Raw genomic sequence first — 13,613 nt, 5'->3', positions numbered from 1 at the left:
GAACTTCCTGTGAATATCGTAACACAAAAAAGGAGTGTGAAGACCGAAAACGGCTCCATGCCTGACATGTCTGTGCAGGACTGCGGACCGGGGCTGCTGCAGGTGATTCACCCTGAGCAAATGCTCAAAAAGTGCTTCAAGTCATCGCCAGTACAACAAGCCTGAACTACATTGCATCACTTCCTAATGATAAAAAAAACCACAGTGACAAGTAATCCTTCTGAGAGAATGCGCTTTGATAGCCGTGCAGGAAACAGGAAATGCTCTCGTTCCTCTTTGCAAAGAGTCTTGCATGTCAATGTCGACTTTGACTGAGAAGAGGGAAGGTAACATGCAGGGACCGGGGCTCGCGGCATCCTTTGTGCTCCTGATCACTGCGGCATTGTCCTCGCCAGGTAAGCGATACGGAACTGGGCTTCTTTTTCGGTTAAACTCCGCAGACTTGAATTATGCCTGGGGCTGCATATCTCGGCGGCAGGGCACCTCCCTGGGAACCAAGCCCTTCTCTCTGAAGGCACTGGTTCCACCCTTCAAAGCACATTTTAAATGTTTATTGTTGCCTTGTGTTGTACCGAATTCGACCACTGTGAGTTCACCGTGCACTTACTGTATTGGATTGTTGACTGACGGGTGCTTATTGTCAAACAAACTCTGCTTTTTAGAAAATTGCACACGGTGTGTAAAGTAGCGCATCATCAAAGAGCGCCGAAACGAAATGTATAGGGTGGAGTTCGAACAAACATCAACTGTGTACCAAGGAGCAGTAGAGAAAGGCTTCACTGTCATGCATACACTGTAGCAGGACAGAGTGTGCAATTAGGGGGCGTGTTTGTGAAGTGAATGAAGCACAGCCATACCTGTTACATGTACTGTTATGTACTCACTTAGGGAGTTTTCTATGCAGAGTTTTTCAGTGGATCAAGGTAATACCCAGAAAATTAAAATACCTCCCACTTGGAACCAAAGCTCTGATGGCACCAAGCAAGCGAAGCAAGTGAGCTTGACTCTCCCTAGAACAGCTCGCTTTTCTCTTCCATCCAAGCATCTATCAAGTCATCCTTTCAGCCTTCCATCTGCCCGTTGATATCCACTGTCTCACCTTTATATTCTGTCAACAATTCTTTCTTTCATCCATCATTCAATCTTTCACCATTCCATCCATCCATTGGCCATTTCATCCATCCATCCGTTCACACATCCATCATCTATGCATGCATCCATTTAAATATACAGTCACTCCATCATCTGTCATTCAGCCGCGGTCGGTAGGGGAGTACCTGCCGGGACGGTGACGTGGGGAGGGGGAGGGGCAGGGTGTGGATAGTAATGTATGGATAATGGAGGTTTGCAGGTAAGTAAACATTTAAATAAATCAAACGAATTTCGTTGCGCGCACTGCATTGCATTTGGGGATGCAGTGCGCGCATCGAAATTCATTTGATGTATTTAAATGTTTACTTACCTGCAAACCTCCATTATCCATACATTACTAACCCCCACCGTGCCCCTCCCCCTCCCCACGTCACCGCCCCGGCAGGTACTCCCCTCCTGACCGCGGCTGCTGTCATTTGATTTACACATCCATCACTTGAAGCTGTCCATCCATCAATTCATCCTTTCTTCTATCCATTCATCCTCTCAGATTTCCTCTCATTTTGCCATCCATCCATATTCTTAGATTTCAATTTAGCATGCCATCCATCCACTCATCCTCTAAGATTTCCATTTACTCTACCATCCTTTCATTCACCCAGCTAGTCATCCTCTTGAATTTACATTTACTGTACCGTCCTTTCACCCACCCATCTATCTATCCTCTCAGATTTCTATTTACTCTGCTATCCTATCACCCTCCAAGCCATCCTTTCTGATTTCCATTTACTCTGCCTTCATCTCACCCATGCGTCCATTCATCTTAGATTTCTTTTTATCTGTCCATCCATCCATCAATCCGTCCACCCGTCCATCCATCCACTCAGCCTTCCATCCATCCATTCTCTCAAATTCGCATTTACTCTGCCACCCTTTCATCCACCCATCTACTCATTCTCTCACCTACCCATTTACTAATCTTTTCACTCACCCACCCTCTCACCCATTCATCCACCCATCCTTTTATCCGATCATCTGCCCATCATTTTACCTACCCACCCACTTATCCATCCATCCATCCTCCCAGATTTCCATTCACTCTTTAATCCTATCATCCACCCATCTACCCATCGTCTCACCCACCAATCCTTTTTCCCACCTATCCTTTCACTAACCCATCATCAGTCCATCCTTTCACCCACACATTCATCCATCCTTTTAAACACCCATCCATCTATGCTTTTACCCACCTACCCATCTATCCATCCATCCATCCATCTGACCTCCCAGATTTTCATTCACTCATTCATCCATCCATCCTCTCATGCATTCATCCATCCACCCATCAACCATACTACAATCCATCCATCGTCTAGATTTCAATTTACTCTGTTCTCCTATCATCCACCCATCTACCCATTGTCTCACCCACGAATCCTTTTACCCACCCATCCTTTTACCCACTCATCTACTCATCATTTTACCCACTCATCCTTTCACCAACCGATCCATCTATCCTTTCATCCACCCAACCATCCATCCTTTTACCCACACATTCATTCACCCAATTTCCATAATTTTGCACACCCATCCTTTAACCCACCCTCCATTCTTTCTCACACCCACCATCCATCTATCCATTTGTCCATTCATTCATCCATCCATCCTTTCACCCACCCATGCATTTACCCACTCATCCATCCTTCCATCCTTTCAACCACTCATCGATTCAGGTTTTTCACCTACTCATTCATCCATATTTTCACCTACTCATTCATCCACTCATCCATCCTCCTTTCCATTTTTTCTTTTAGTGTTAATTATGAGCTTTCATTCAAAAGGTTGCAGATAAAAGAGGCCCATAAAGAACCCAACCCCCACTATAGCTGCCAAAACAGGGGGTTCACAATGCCCCTGCAGTGGATTACTGCATTGGATTATGCACTGCAAAGTGAATATGGCCCTTTGTTTTTGGGTTCTCCTTGATAAGAAATGGATACAATTGACAAAGGTCGATAGTCAAAGGTTTACACCGGTAATGGAGAGCATGGTTAGGTGAAGATTTTATTGAGCAGGGTGTTTTTTTGGGTTCTTCACACAATTTTCAAGGTCTTAGTGGCAGATGAGTGCTGAACCCAGTGTGTCAGAACTCCTTTCAGAGAGTCACAGGGCATACAGGCGCTACTGGGCCTAACCGTGGTGGCTGAGGCCTTTTACACCTTGTTGGACCCGGCCTCATGGCGTGGTCCTACCCCTCCCGCATGGCGGGCCCCGGACGACATCGGCCCTCCATCCAGCCCGGGTCGGCCTCGGGCACACCTCTGCATGCCCTCCAAACCACCAGATCCGCCACCCGGCGGCCCACAACCACTGACACGGCACCCTCGGGCCGCCACAGCATTACCGGTCCGGTGCCCACCCCGGACCCTCATTCCAGGCCCGACGCCATCTTGGGCCCATCACGTCACAGACACGTGGTCCCGGACCAGCCGCGGCCACGGCCCCAGCGAGCCCGCCATCGAGGCACCAAGAGCCCTCCGGGTGGTAGAGTGGCCACTCAACCAGAGACAAGGAGAGGGGAGTTTCGATGGCTCCCCAACCATCCCCGGATGCCTGGTTTCGATCGCCCTCCGGCCTCCCTGGGCTCTGGCTCCACCCCCCTGCTGGGTGTCTGGACACCATCATCCAGGCCCCTCTGACCCCCAGGCGAGAGGGTCCGGACATCAAAGGACTACAGACCTATATCTGGGCCAGCCCCGGAGTAGGACGGGAGTTGTATCCCGGAGTCGAGAAGCCCTGCTGACGCTGTCGCGGCTGACCCTGAGACGAACTCTCCTTGCTGTTCTACCTGGAACCTGCTGGCGCTGCCGCGGTCCATCTTTGCTGTAACCATCTTGGAGCCTGCTGGCGCTGCCGCGGTCCACACTCGCTGAACCATCTGGGAACCTGCTGGCGCTGCCGCGGTCCACACTCGCTGAACCATCTTGGAGCCTGCTGGCGCTGCCGCGGTCCACACTCGCTGAACCATCTGGGAACCTGCTGGCGCTGCCGTGGTCCACACTCGCTGAACCATCTGGGAACCTGCTGGCGCTGCCGCGGTCCACACTCGCTGAACCATCTTGGAACCTGCTGGCGCTGCCGCGGTCCACACTCGCTGAACCATCTTGGAACCTGCTGGCGCTGCCGCGGTCCACACTCGCTGAACCATCTTGGAACCTGCTGGCGCTGCCGCGGTCCACACTCGCTGAACCATCTTGGAGCCTGCTGGCGCTGCCGCGGCCCCACCTCCCGGAACTCCCCAGCTCGAGGATTGAGAGCTGTGCGTAGAGTCTCCTTGCAACCGACCATCTATAAGACTGTCCCGCTACCTTGCCCCTTTGTCACGAGACTTTCCAGATCTCGGGATCTGCTGTATATATTGAAACGATACTTATTGCCAGATAAAGATTGAAAACTCTATCTACGTGTGGTGTATATTTGTAGTGGTGTGGTTACTCTGCTGTACGATTCTAGGAGAGGGCCCTCCCGTCGGAGGCCTCTCGACATCGCTCGGTCCCTTCTCTGAAGGAGGGGTAGACCTAGGGGTGGTCAGTCAGACACCTTCTGCCTCCCCCGGGTTCGCCTTTCTAACATTGGTGGCAGGCGCTGCGATCCGAGACAACGCAAAATCGTACAGAGAGTGATCTACCCGCTACGACGGAAAAACACACAGAGACCATGACGACCAAAGGAACCAACCTACCTGCCGAATTCCAGAAAGAGAAGATAGAAGAATACAGCCACAAAGAACTAAAACAATTCTGTAAAGACATGGGTATCGCTACCACTGGCCTGAGCACAAAAGAGGACTTCAAATTGGCCCTACAAGCCTGGGTGGAAACCCGAGACAGACCAACCCAAGAGGAGAGTAGCCCGGACGGGCAACAGGAAACCAGCGCACCCCCGACGGGGGAAAGAACCGCAACACTAAACGCGGACCTCATCTATGAAGACGCTCGAGAACGAGAGCGCAACCGGCTACACGAATTGGAGCTTGCACGACTCCGGCTTGACGGAGAACTCCAGCTAGCGGAGAGAAAGATAGCCCTCGAGCAACTACGGCTGGAGGGGAATCTAGAAGAGAAACGGAGACAATGTGACCTCGAAGAAAAACGACTAGCATATGAACACGAACGAGGCCTGAGAGAACTAGAAATCAAGGCCAAGAGCAACGAAGATAGCGCGGCCGGGGCCAAGACCTCGGCCCCTCCCGTGGACACCAAGATTCACCTACCGAAAGATGTAGTCAAAGAATACTACAAGAACGATGATATCCAGCAATGGTTCAAAGCCTACGAGGTGGCCATGACCGCCCATCGGGTGCCCCTGAAGGATTGGGGCGCCGGCCTGTGGGGAAAGTTCGTCAACGAAGGGAGGGACGCCCTGCTGGAACTCCCTGACACCGAAATGACCTCTATGAACACATGAAAACCGCCCTACTCACGCGCTACGGACTCACCCCCCGAAATGTACCGGCAGAGGTTCCGAGACTGTAAAAAAATCCCCGGTACCACTTGGGTAGAATATGTGAACTTTTTTAGCAGAGCCTTCGAGGGGTGGGTCAAAGGCAGTCAGGTCACTACCTACCAGCAGTTGGTCGACCTTATGTTATGGGAGCACCTCTTCAACAACTGCTTCATTGAACTACGACAGCACCTCCTCGACAGCAAGTTGACCGAGCCGCGAAAACTAGCGGTCGAAGCAGATCGGTGGGCGAGCAACCGCGTCCACCGGAACACCACAGGAGAATACGGACGAGGGTCCCCGGGGAACCACCGGCCGCGAGGCGGCGGGTCTGGCATCAGCCGAGGCCGAGACCTTCCGCCGGGGTCTTCGCCCGCCTCCTCTACACCAGCCTCCAGACCGAGGAGGGCCCATCCAGCCCGACCGGGGCCACGCCGCAACGTTACGTGCCACAGATGCCAGCGGCTGGGTCACTATGCCAATGATCCTCTCTGCCCCATGAACCAGCGGCCCGGCACCACCGGGCCCCCCGGTCGACAAATCACTGCAGCTGCTCTGAGCGAAGAAAAGGATGAAGAAGAAGAGGTCCCTATGGAACCAGAAGAATGGGAGTCCGCGGCCATGTGCCTCGCCTCCCTGGGCGACAAAGACATGATCCCCCGAGACCAGATTCCGATCAACACCCAGAAGTACCGCCAGTGGGTCACCATCAACGGACGCCGGGCCGAGGCTCTCCGTGACACGGGGGCCAGCATAACCGCCGTCCGCTGCCATCTGGTGACCCCAGAACAAATCTTGCCCCACGTTCTGTGCCCTGTCCGGTCAGCGGACAATTCCGAAAGCCTGTGCCAGATGGCCCGCATCCCCTTCGAGTGGGGAGGAGTGTCCGGCATGCTGAAAGTCACCGTCCAAGACGATGCCCCGGTGGACTGCCTCCTAGGGAATGACCTGGAAAGTTCCCCCTGGGCACAGATCGAGCGAAGAGAGCATCTGGGGATGCTAGTCCTTCCTGAATGGGTTTGCGTAACGACCCGATCCATGTCCACCCGGGACGCCGTCCCAACCGAAGACAATCTGCCCGAAGAACCTGAATGGCCGGCACCGCCGCCACCCGCCACTGCCACGGCCGAACCCGAACTGGGGCCGCAGGGCCCCAGCCATGAAGAACTTCCCGAGCTCGGGCCCCTTCCCGAACTAGCCCAGTGGCGCCAAGAAGGGGGCCCCACCCGCGAGCAGTTCCGTCGGGAACAAAAGACATGTCCTTCCCTTGAGGGACTCCGACAACAAGCCGCCACGCAAGCCACCGGAGACTCCTCGGGGTCCCACTGGATCTATTGGGACCAGGACCTCCTGTACAGTGAACAAAAGATCGCCGAGCTGGGGGCCGGCCGAGTGCTAGTCGTCCCCCTCAACTTCAGAGACTTTCTCTTAAACCTGGCACATGACGTGCCCCTCGCCGGGCACCTGGGGAAGGACAAAACCTACAGCCGCCTGGTGACCCACTTTTATTGGCCGAAGATGCGCCGCAATGTGTACAACCACTGCCGAACCTGTCCGACCTGCCAAGCCAGCGGAAAGAGTGGGGGGAAAATCAAGGCCCCACTCCAACCGTTTCCCGTGGTGACCACTCCCTTCGAGCGAGTAGGGATCGACATCGTGGGGCCCCTGGATCCTCCCACCTCTCAGGGGCACTGCTTCATCCTCGTCCTGGTGGACCATGCCACCCGCTACCCAGAAGCTATCCCCCTCCGGACTGTCACAGCCCCCGTAGTGGGTCGGGAGCTAATGGGGATCTTCTCCAGAGTCGGCTTCCCCCGAGAGGTCGTCAGTGATCGGGGCACAAACTTTATATCGAAATATATGCGGTCTCTGTGGCAACAGTGCGGGGTCGCGTATAAGTTCACCACCCCGTATCACCCTCAAGGGAATGGACTAGTAGAGCGATTTAGTAGGACCCTGAAAGGAATGATCAAGGGCCTAGAAGAGCCCCTCCGGCGCAAATGGGACGTTCTGCTGCCATGCATCCTGTTCGCCTACCGGGAGGTACCCCAGAAGTCCCTGGGGTTCAGCCCCTTTGAACTATAATATGGACACCCGGTGCGAGGCCCCCTCAGCCTGGTCAAGGAAGGCTGGGAGCTGGCCGCCTCCGATACTCCGCCCGATGTTTTCCGATACCTCTTGACTCTCCGCAACCAGACTCGGAAGTTCCGGGAACTGGCCGAAACCAACCTGAAGGCCAGTCAAGAGGAGATGAAGCGCTGGTATGATGAAAATGCCTCGTCCATTGAATTCGAGCTGGGCCAGCAGGTCTGGGTCATGTCCCCGGTCGACCCCGGCGCCCTCCAGGACAAATGGACGGGGCCCTTCAAAGTGGTGGAGCGCAAGAGCCCCGTCACCTACCTAGTGGACATGGAGTCCCCCAGGAACCCCCTCCGGGTCCTACACGCCAACCGGCTCAAGCCCCAATTTGTCCGCACCGAACTGAGCCTGTTGTTGGCTACCGATGACGGAGCAGAGGACGACTCCGAGCCTCTACCAGACCTCCTGGGCTCCTCCGAGAAAGATGGCTCCGTCGAGGGAGTCTCCCTCTCTCCCGCGCTGACACCCAAACAGCGCCAGGACTGCCAGAAACTGCTGGGTCAATTTGCGAACTTATTTTCCCTCACCCCCGGAGTCACCCAGTGGTGTGTTCACGACGTCGACACCGGGGACAGTCCGCCCGTGCGGCACCGAGCCTACCGAGTCCCCGACCGAGTCCGGGCCTGCATCCAAGCTGAAGTTTCCAAGATGCTAGCCCTAGGGGTAGTCGAGCCCTCAGACAGTCCATGGGCCAGTCCCGTCATCCTGGTCCCTAAGGCCGCCGCCCCCGGGGTGCCCCCGGAGCTGCGGTTCTGTGTCGACTACCGGGGACTGAATGCCGTCACCAGGACCGACGCCCATCCCATTCCCCGAGCGGATGAACTGATCGATCGCCTGGGAGCCGCCAGGTACCTCAGCACCTTCGACCTCACGGCCGGATACTGGCAAATCGGCCTCACGCCAGGGGCACAAGAACGATCCGCTTTCTCGACCCCCGATGGCCACTTCCACTTCAACGTGATGCCCTTCGGCATGAAGAATGCTCCGGCCACCTTCCAGAGACTAGTGAATCGGGTGCTGGCAGGGCTGGAAGAGTTCAGTGCCGCCTATCTGGACGATATTGCGGTGTACAGCCTCTGTTGGGACGAGCACCTGACCCACCTCTGGAAGGTCCTGACGGCCCTCCAACGGGCCGGACTAACAATAAAAGCCAGCAAGTGCCAGATCGGTCAAGGGTCCGTGACCTATCTGGGACACCAAGTGGGGAGCGGCCAAGTGGCTCCCCTTCAACCCAAGATCGACGCCATCCAGGCCTGGGAGCCCCCCGTCACCCAGACCGCCGTCCGAGCCTTCCTGGGGCTCACTGGATACTATCGGCGGTTCATAAAGGACTATGGGAGCATTGTGGGGCCCCTCACAGAACTAACCTCCAAGAGACTACCCCCGAAGGTGCACTGGACCCCCGAGTGCCAAGTAGCCTTTGAGACACTAAAGACTGCCATGTGCACCGCCCCGGTGCTCCAGGCCCCCGACTACAGCCGAGAGTTCATCGTCCAAACTGACACCTCGGAACACGACATTGGGGCCGTACTGTCCCAAATGAACTCTGACGGAGTTGACCTTCCTGTGGCCTTCATCAGCCGGCGCCTGCTGGCCCGAGAACAACGATGGAGCACCATCGAGAGGGAAGCATTCGCCGTCATATGGGCCCTAAAGAAGCTCCGGCCCTACCTCTTCGGCACCCACTTCCGAGTACAGACCGACCACCGGCCCCTGCGGTGGTTGATGCAGATGCGGGGCGAGAACCCGAAGTTGCTACGTTGGTCCATCTCCCTCCAAGGGATGAACTTCACCGTGGAGCATCGCCCTGGCAACGACCACGCCAACGCTGACGGCCTCTCCAGATTCTTCCGCCTTGGCGAGGAGAATCCCCAAGAAGATGGGTGACTCTCCCCTGCCTTCAGCTGGGGGGGACGCGTGTTGGACCCGGCCTCGTGGCGTGGTCCTACCCCTCCCGCATGGCGGGCCCCAGACGACATCGGCCCTCCATCCAGCCCGGGTCGGCCTCGGGCACACCTCTGCACGCCCTCCAAACCACCAGATCCGCCACCCGGCAGCCCACAACCACTGACACGGCAACCTCGGGCCGCCCCAGCATTACCGCTCCGGTGCCCACCCCGGACCCTCATTCCAGGCCCGACTCCATCTTGGGCCCATCACGTCACAGACACGTGGTCCCGGACCAGCCGCGGCCACGGCCCCAGCGAGCCCGCCATCGAGGCACCAAGAGCCCTCCGGGTGGTAGAGTGACCACTCAACGAGATACAAGGAGAGGGGAGTTTCGATGGCTCCCCAACCATCCCCGGATGCCTGGTTTCGATCGCCCTCTGGCCTCCCTGGGCTCTGGCTCCACCCCCCTGCTGGGTGTCTGGACACCATCATCCCGGCCCCTCTGACCCCCAGGCGAGAGGGTCCGGACATCAAAGGACTCCAGACCTATATCTGGGCCAGCCCCGGAGTAGGACGGGAGTTGTATCCCGGAGTCGAGAAGCCCTGCTGACGCTGTCGCGGCTGACCCTGAGACGAACTCTCCTTGCTGTTCTACCTGGAACCTGCTGGCGCTGCCGCGGTCCATCTTTGCTGTAACCATCTTGGAGCCTGCTGGCGCTGCCGCGGTCCACACTCGCTGAACCATCTGGGAACCTGCTGGCGCTGCCGCGGTCCACACTCGCTGAACCATCTGGGAACCTGCTGGCGCTGCCGCGGTCCACACTCGCTGAACCATCTTGGAGCCTGCTGGCGCTGCCGCGGTCCACACTCGCTGAACCATCTGGGAACTTGCTGGCGCTGCCGCGGTCCACAATCGCTGAACCATCTGGGAACCTGCTGGCGCTGCCGCGGTCCACACTCGCCGAACCATCTTGGAACCTGCTGGCGCTGCCGCGGTCCACACTCGCTGAACCATCTTGGAACCTGCTGGCGCTGCTGCGGTCCACACTCGCTGAACCATCTTGGAGCTTGCTGGCGCTGCAGCGGCTCCACCTCCCGGAACTCCCCAGCTCGAGGATTGAGAGCTGTGCGTAGAGTCTCCTTGCAACCGACCATCTATAAGACTGTCCCGCTACCTTGCCCCTTTGTCACGAGACTTTCCAGATCTCGGGATCTGCTGTATATATTGAAACGATACTTATTGCCAGATAAAGATTGAAAACTCTATCTACGTGTGGTGTATATTTGTAGTGGTGTGGTTACTCTGCTGTACGATTCTAGGAGAGGGCCCTCCCGTCGGAGGCCTCTCGACATCGCTCTGTCCCTTCTCTGAAGGAGGGGTAGACCTAGGGGTGGTCAGTCAGACACCTTCTGCCTCCCCCGGGTTCGCCTTTCTAACACACCTGATGTCCCAGGGCCTGACCTACTATGGATCCTGAGCAACCGGGCCAATTATCCCTCCTGCACTTGACTCTCAGTGGTAGCTGTGGTTTAGCTGTCAAGAATCCCTCGCGGGGGAGGAGATGTTGATACACGTAGTGAAAATGACTCATAACTCAAAGTGCAAACAGTATGAACAACAAACCAATGTCTAGCCAAATACTTGCTTTTATAAGAAAAAGTAGTATTTTATTTCTAATTCTAGAAATGCAAAGAATATGACAGTCAGAAGCAACAACACAATCCTTTTGAGGTTGGGGCTCTAGTAGTTGTCAAACAAATCACTATCCCACCCTCCTTAGTGTAACGTGTTTGGGGATATTCCCCTTTCACTGGTGGCCACATCCAGGAAATGTTCTCTACTTGACCTTTGACTTTTCAGGTTTCAGTCAAAAGAGTCTGTGGTTCTGCAGCATTGTTAGTAGCGAGTTCCCTGGGGCCCAACCTGCCCAGATCACCTTTTACCTGCTCTCGCAGAATGGAAGAGTTCAGTCGTGTAAAGGGTGGCCTCTGTGTGAGCACCCGCAAGGCCAGCTTTGCTCAGAAAAGTCAGGCTTCCATACAACAGCCCATACAACAGCAGCTAGTGGTGAAAGCTCTCTCTTCTGAGCGGTGCTACCAAAGATGTCTCACTTGTAGGGCCGTTTCCAGCTCGCAAAGACAAGGTAAGGTGGCTTTACCCAGCAGGAGTTAGGGAGAACCTTTCTTCAGCTCCCAACTAGAGCCAGCAATTGTCCAATGTCGTTTTTGGTATTCATCAGCAGTCCTCAGTGGTCAGTCAGGGGCAGTTCCCTTGCAGTGTTGGTCCAACCCACCAAATGTAGCCTCAGTCTCTCCTTCAGAGGCAACCCAAATCCTTCAGCAACTTTGGTACCAGCAGCCCCTCCTGGCATACAGGGTTTTCAAGGTATGGGATAGTAGGGTCACAGGCTCTTCTTCCTCCACCAAGAGGATTATGAGTCTCAGCACTTCTCACAGTATTAACTTTACCGGTGGCCGTCTTAGGCATACAGGGTAACCGCAGTGGTATGGGTTTAGCAAGACCTGCACAGCAGTCAACACACAGCTCAGTCTATGGCGGCCCTCTCCTGTCATACGGGGATGGCCGAACCAGCACTGCACACAGGCAATGACCCGACTACACAGCCAAATCCTCACACTTCACACAGGGAGTACTCATGTAGGGCTCCTCATAGGAACTCTCTCCCTCCAATGCTCTCTTCTTCCTCATATGGCCCACTGTTCTTGGCAAGCTAGGCAAGCGCTGGTGCTCCAGGTTCCAGGGCAGGTGGTTGTGGTTTTCCTGGGTGAAGTCCCAACACCCAGGAGGGAGACTAGCAGGTTTTTGCACCCAGTCCTGATCACAGGCAGAAGTCTTGCAGAGCTTCCCCTTCTCACACAGCCTGTTTGGCCGCATGGCAGAAGAAAGATTTTGGGATCTCAGGCACCGCTTCTCATAGTCCTTTTCCAGATACCAAATGCAACTTTGGGTCTGAATCATTGATGTTTTATGTTGGGGTTCAACTTCTTTTGAAGTGTACATTTCTACTTTTCTTCTTTTCTCTTGAAAGGCTGTTTGTCACAGCAGGCAAGACTTCAAAGTGGATTATCCCACAATACAGTTCATGGGAGTGACCAGAGTTCAAACTGGATGTCATCCACAGTGATATGTGCATCAAAAGCTTAATTCGGGGTCTCTTATCGTCCCCATCTCCTTTCTGAGATGTGTCCAGGCCCCCTCCTTGTGAAGTATTACTTAATCAAAGAATAATCTTTTGAAGTGTAAAGGGGGTGTCTCTTCCGCCTTTCTTCCAGTGTGTCCCACCCAGCTCACTGGAATGCAGCAGTATACAAATATGCCTGGGGGATTCCTCTACTCCTCGTGTCTTCACCAGGCAGTCATGGGTTTCCCAAAATGGAACCCAGGGTCCCCCATGTAATGTATCCTGTAGGCCTCACTCCAGTGACACTGGGTAAAACAATCTTGTTCACTACTACTGATCACTACACAGAATGCTGCCCCCACGGTGCTGCTTAACTCCTGGTGAAGGTGGTAGCCTTTCATCACTATGAGGGTATCAATTTGGGTACTCCTTCTGCCCGAACACGGCTGCAATCCATGAGACAGGCCTATGTCCTGGTGCACATGTATGATTCGTGTTTACCTATGACAAAAAGATCAGCATTAGGGATCCAATCAGTACAGTTGGGCACTGAGGGCGGAGGTGCACATCTTCAGCCATGCGGATGGCTTTTTCATTCCAACACAGCTTATTTTATTTCCTTCTCTTTTGACCTACAATATATTTCTGTTGATAGCTGTTAAACTCCATGGTACCTATTGTGCCCTCTTTGGGTTCTTGGTGTGAGTAGATTTCTGAACATTCATAGGGTCTGTAGTTTGTTTGTTTCTTGAACTTATGGCTGGTACTAGGGAAGAAAGTTCACTTTCAATCTACCATCTTTTTTAAATTTCATTATTTAGCTGCTCTGTTTTGTAATAGCTGAGG

General features: G+C 54.6%; 1 protein-coding gene across 3 annotated transcripts in view; it reads left to right on the top strand.

Moving 5' to 3' along the window:
• Positions 1 to 226: 226 nt before the first annotated feature.
• The window catches only part of TMEM154 (transmembrane protein 154), a 316,513-nt gene continuing 303,126 nt past the window's right edge, over positions 227 to 13,613 (top strand). For all 3 annotated transcript variants that reach the window (XM_078676932.1, XM_078676931.1, XM_078676934.1), the window contains exon 1: positions 227 to 395. In XM_078676932.1, the coding sequence (XP_078533058.1) occupies positions 293 to 395 (103 nt within the window). In that variant the 5' untranslated portion in view covers positions 227 to 292. The remainder of the gene's footprint in view (positions 396 to 13,613) is intronic.

Source organism: Lissotriton helveticus, chromosome 2_1, assembly GCF_964261635.1.
Source record: "Lissotriton helveticus chromosome 2_1, aLisHel1.1, whole genome shotgun sequence".
Taxonomy (NCBI): domain Eukaryota; kingdom Metazoa; phylum Chordata; class Amphibia; order Caudata; family Salamandridae; genus Lissotriton; species Lissotriton helveticus.
The sequence above is the reverse complement of the archived record's forward strand: the minus strand, read 5'-3'. Positions and strand labels throughout refer to the sequence as shown.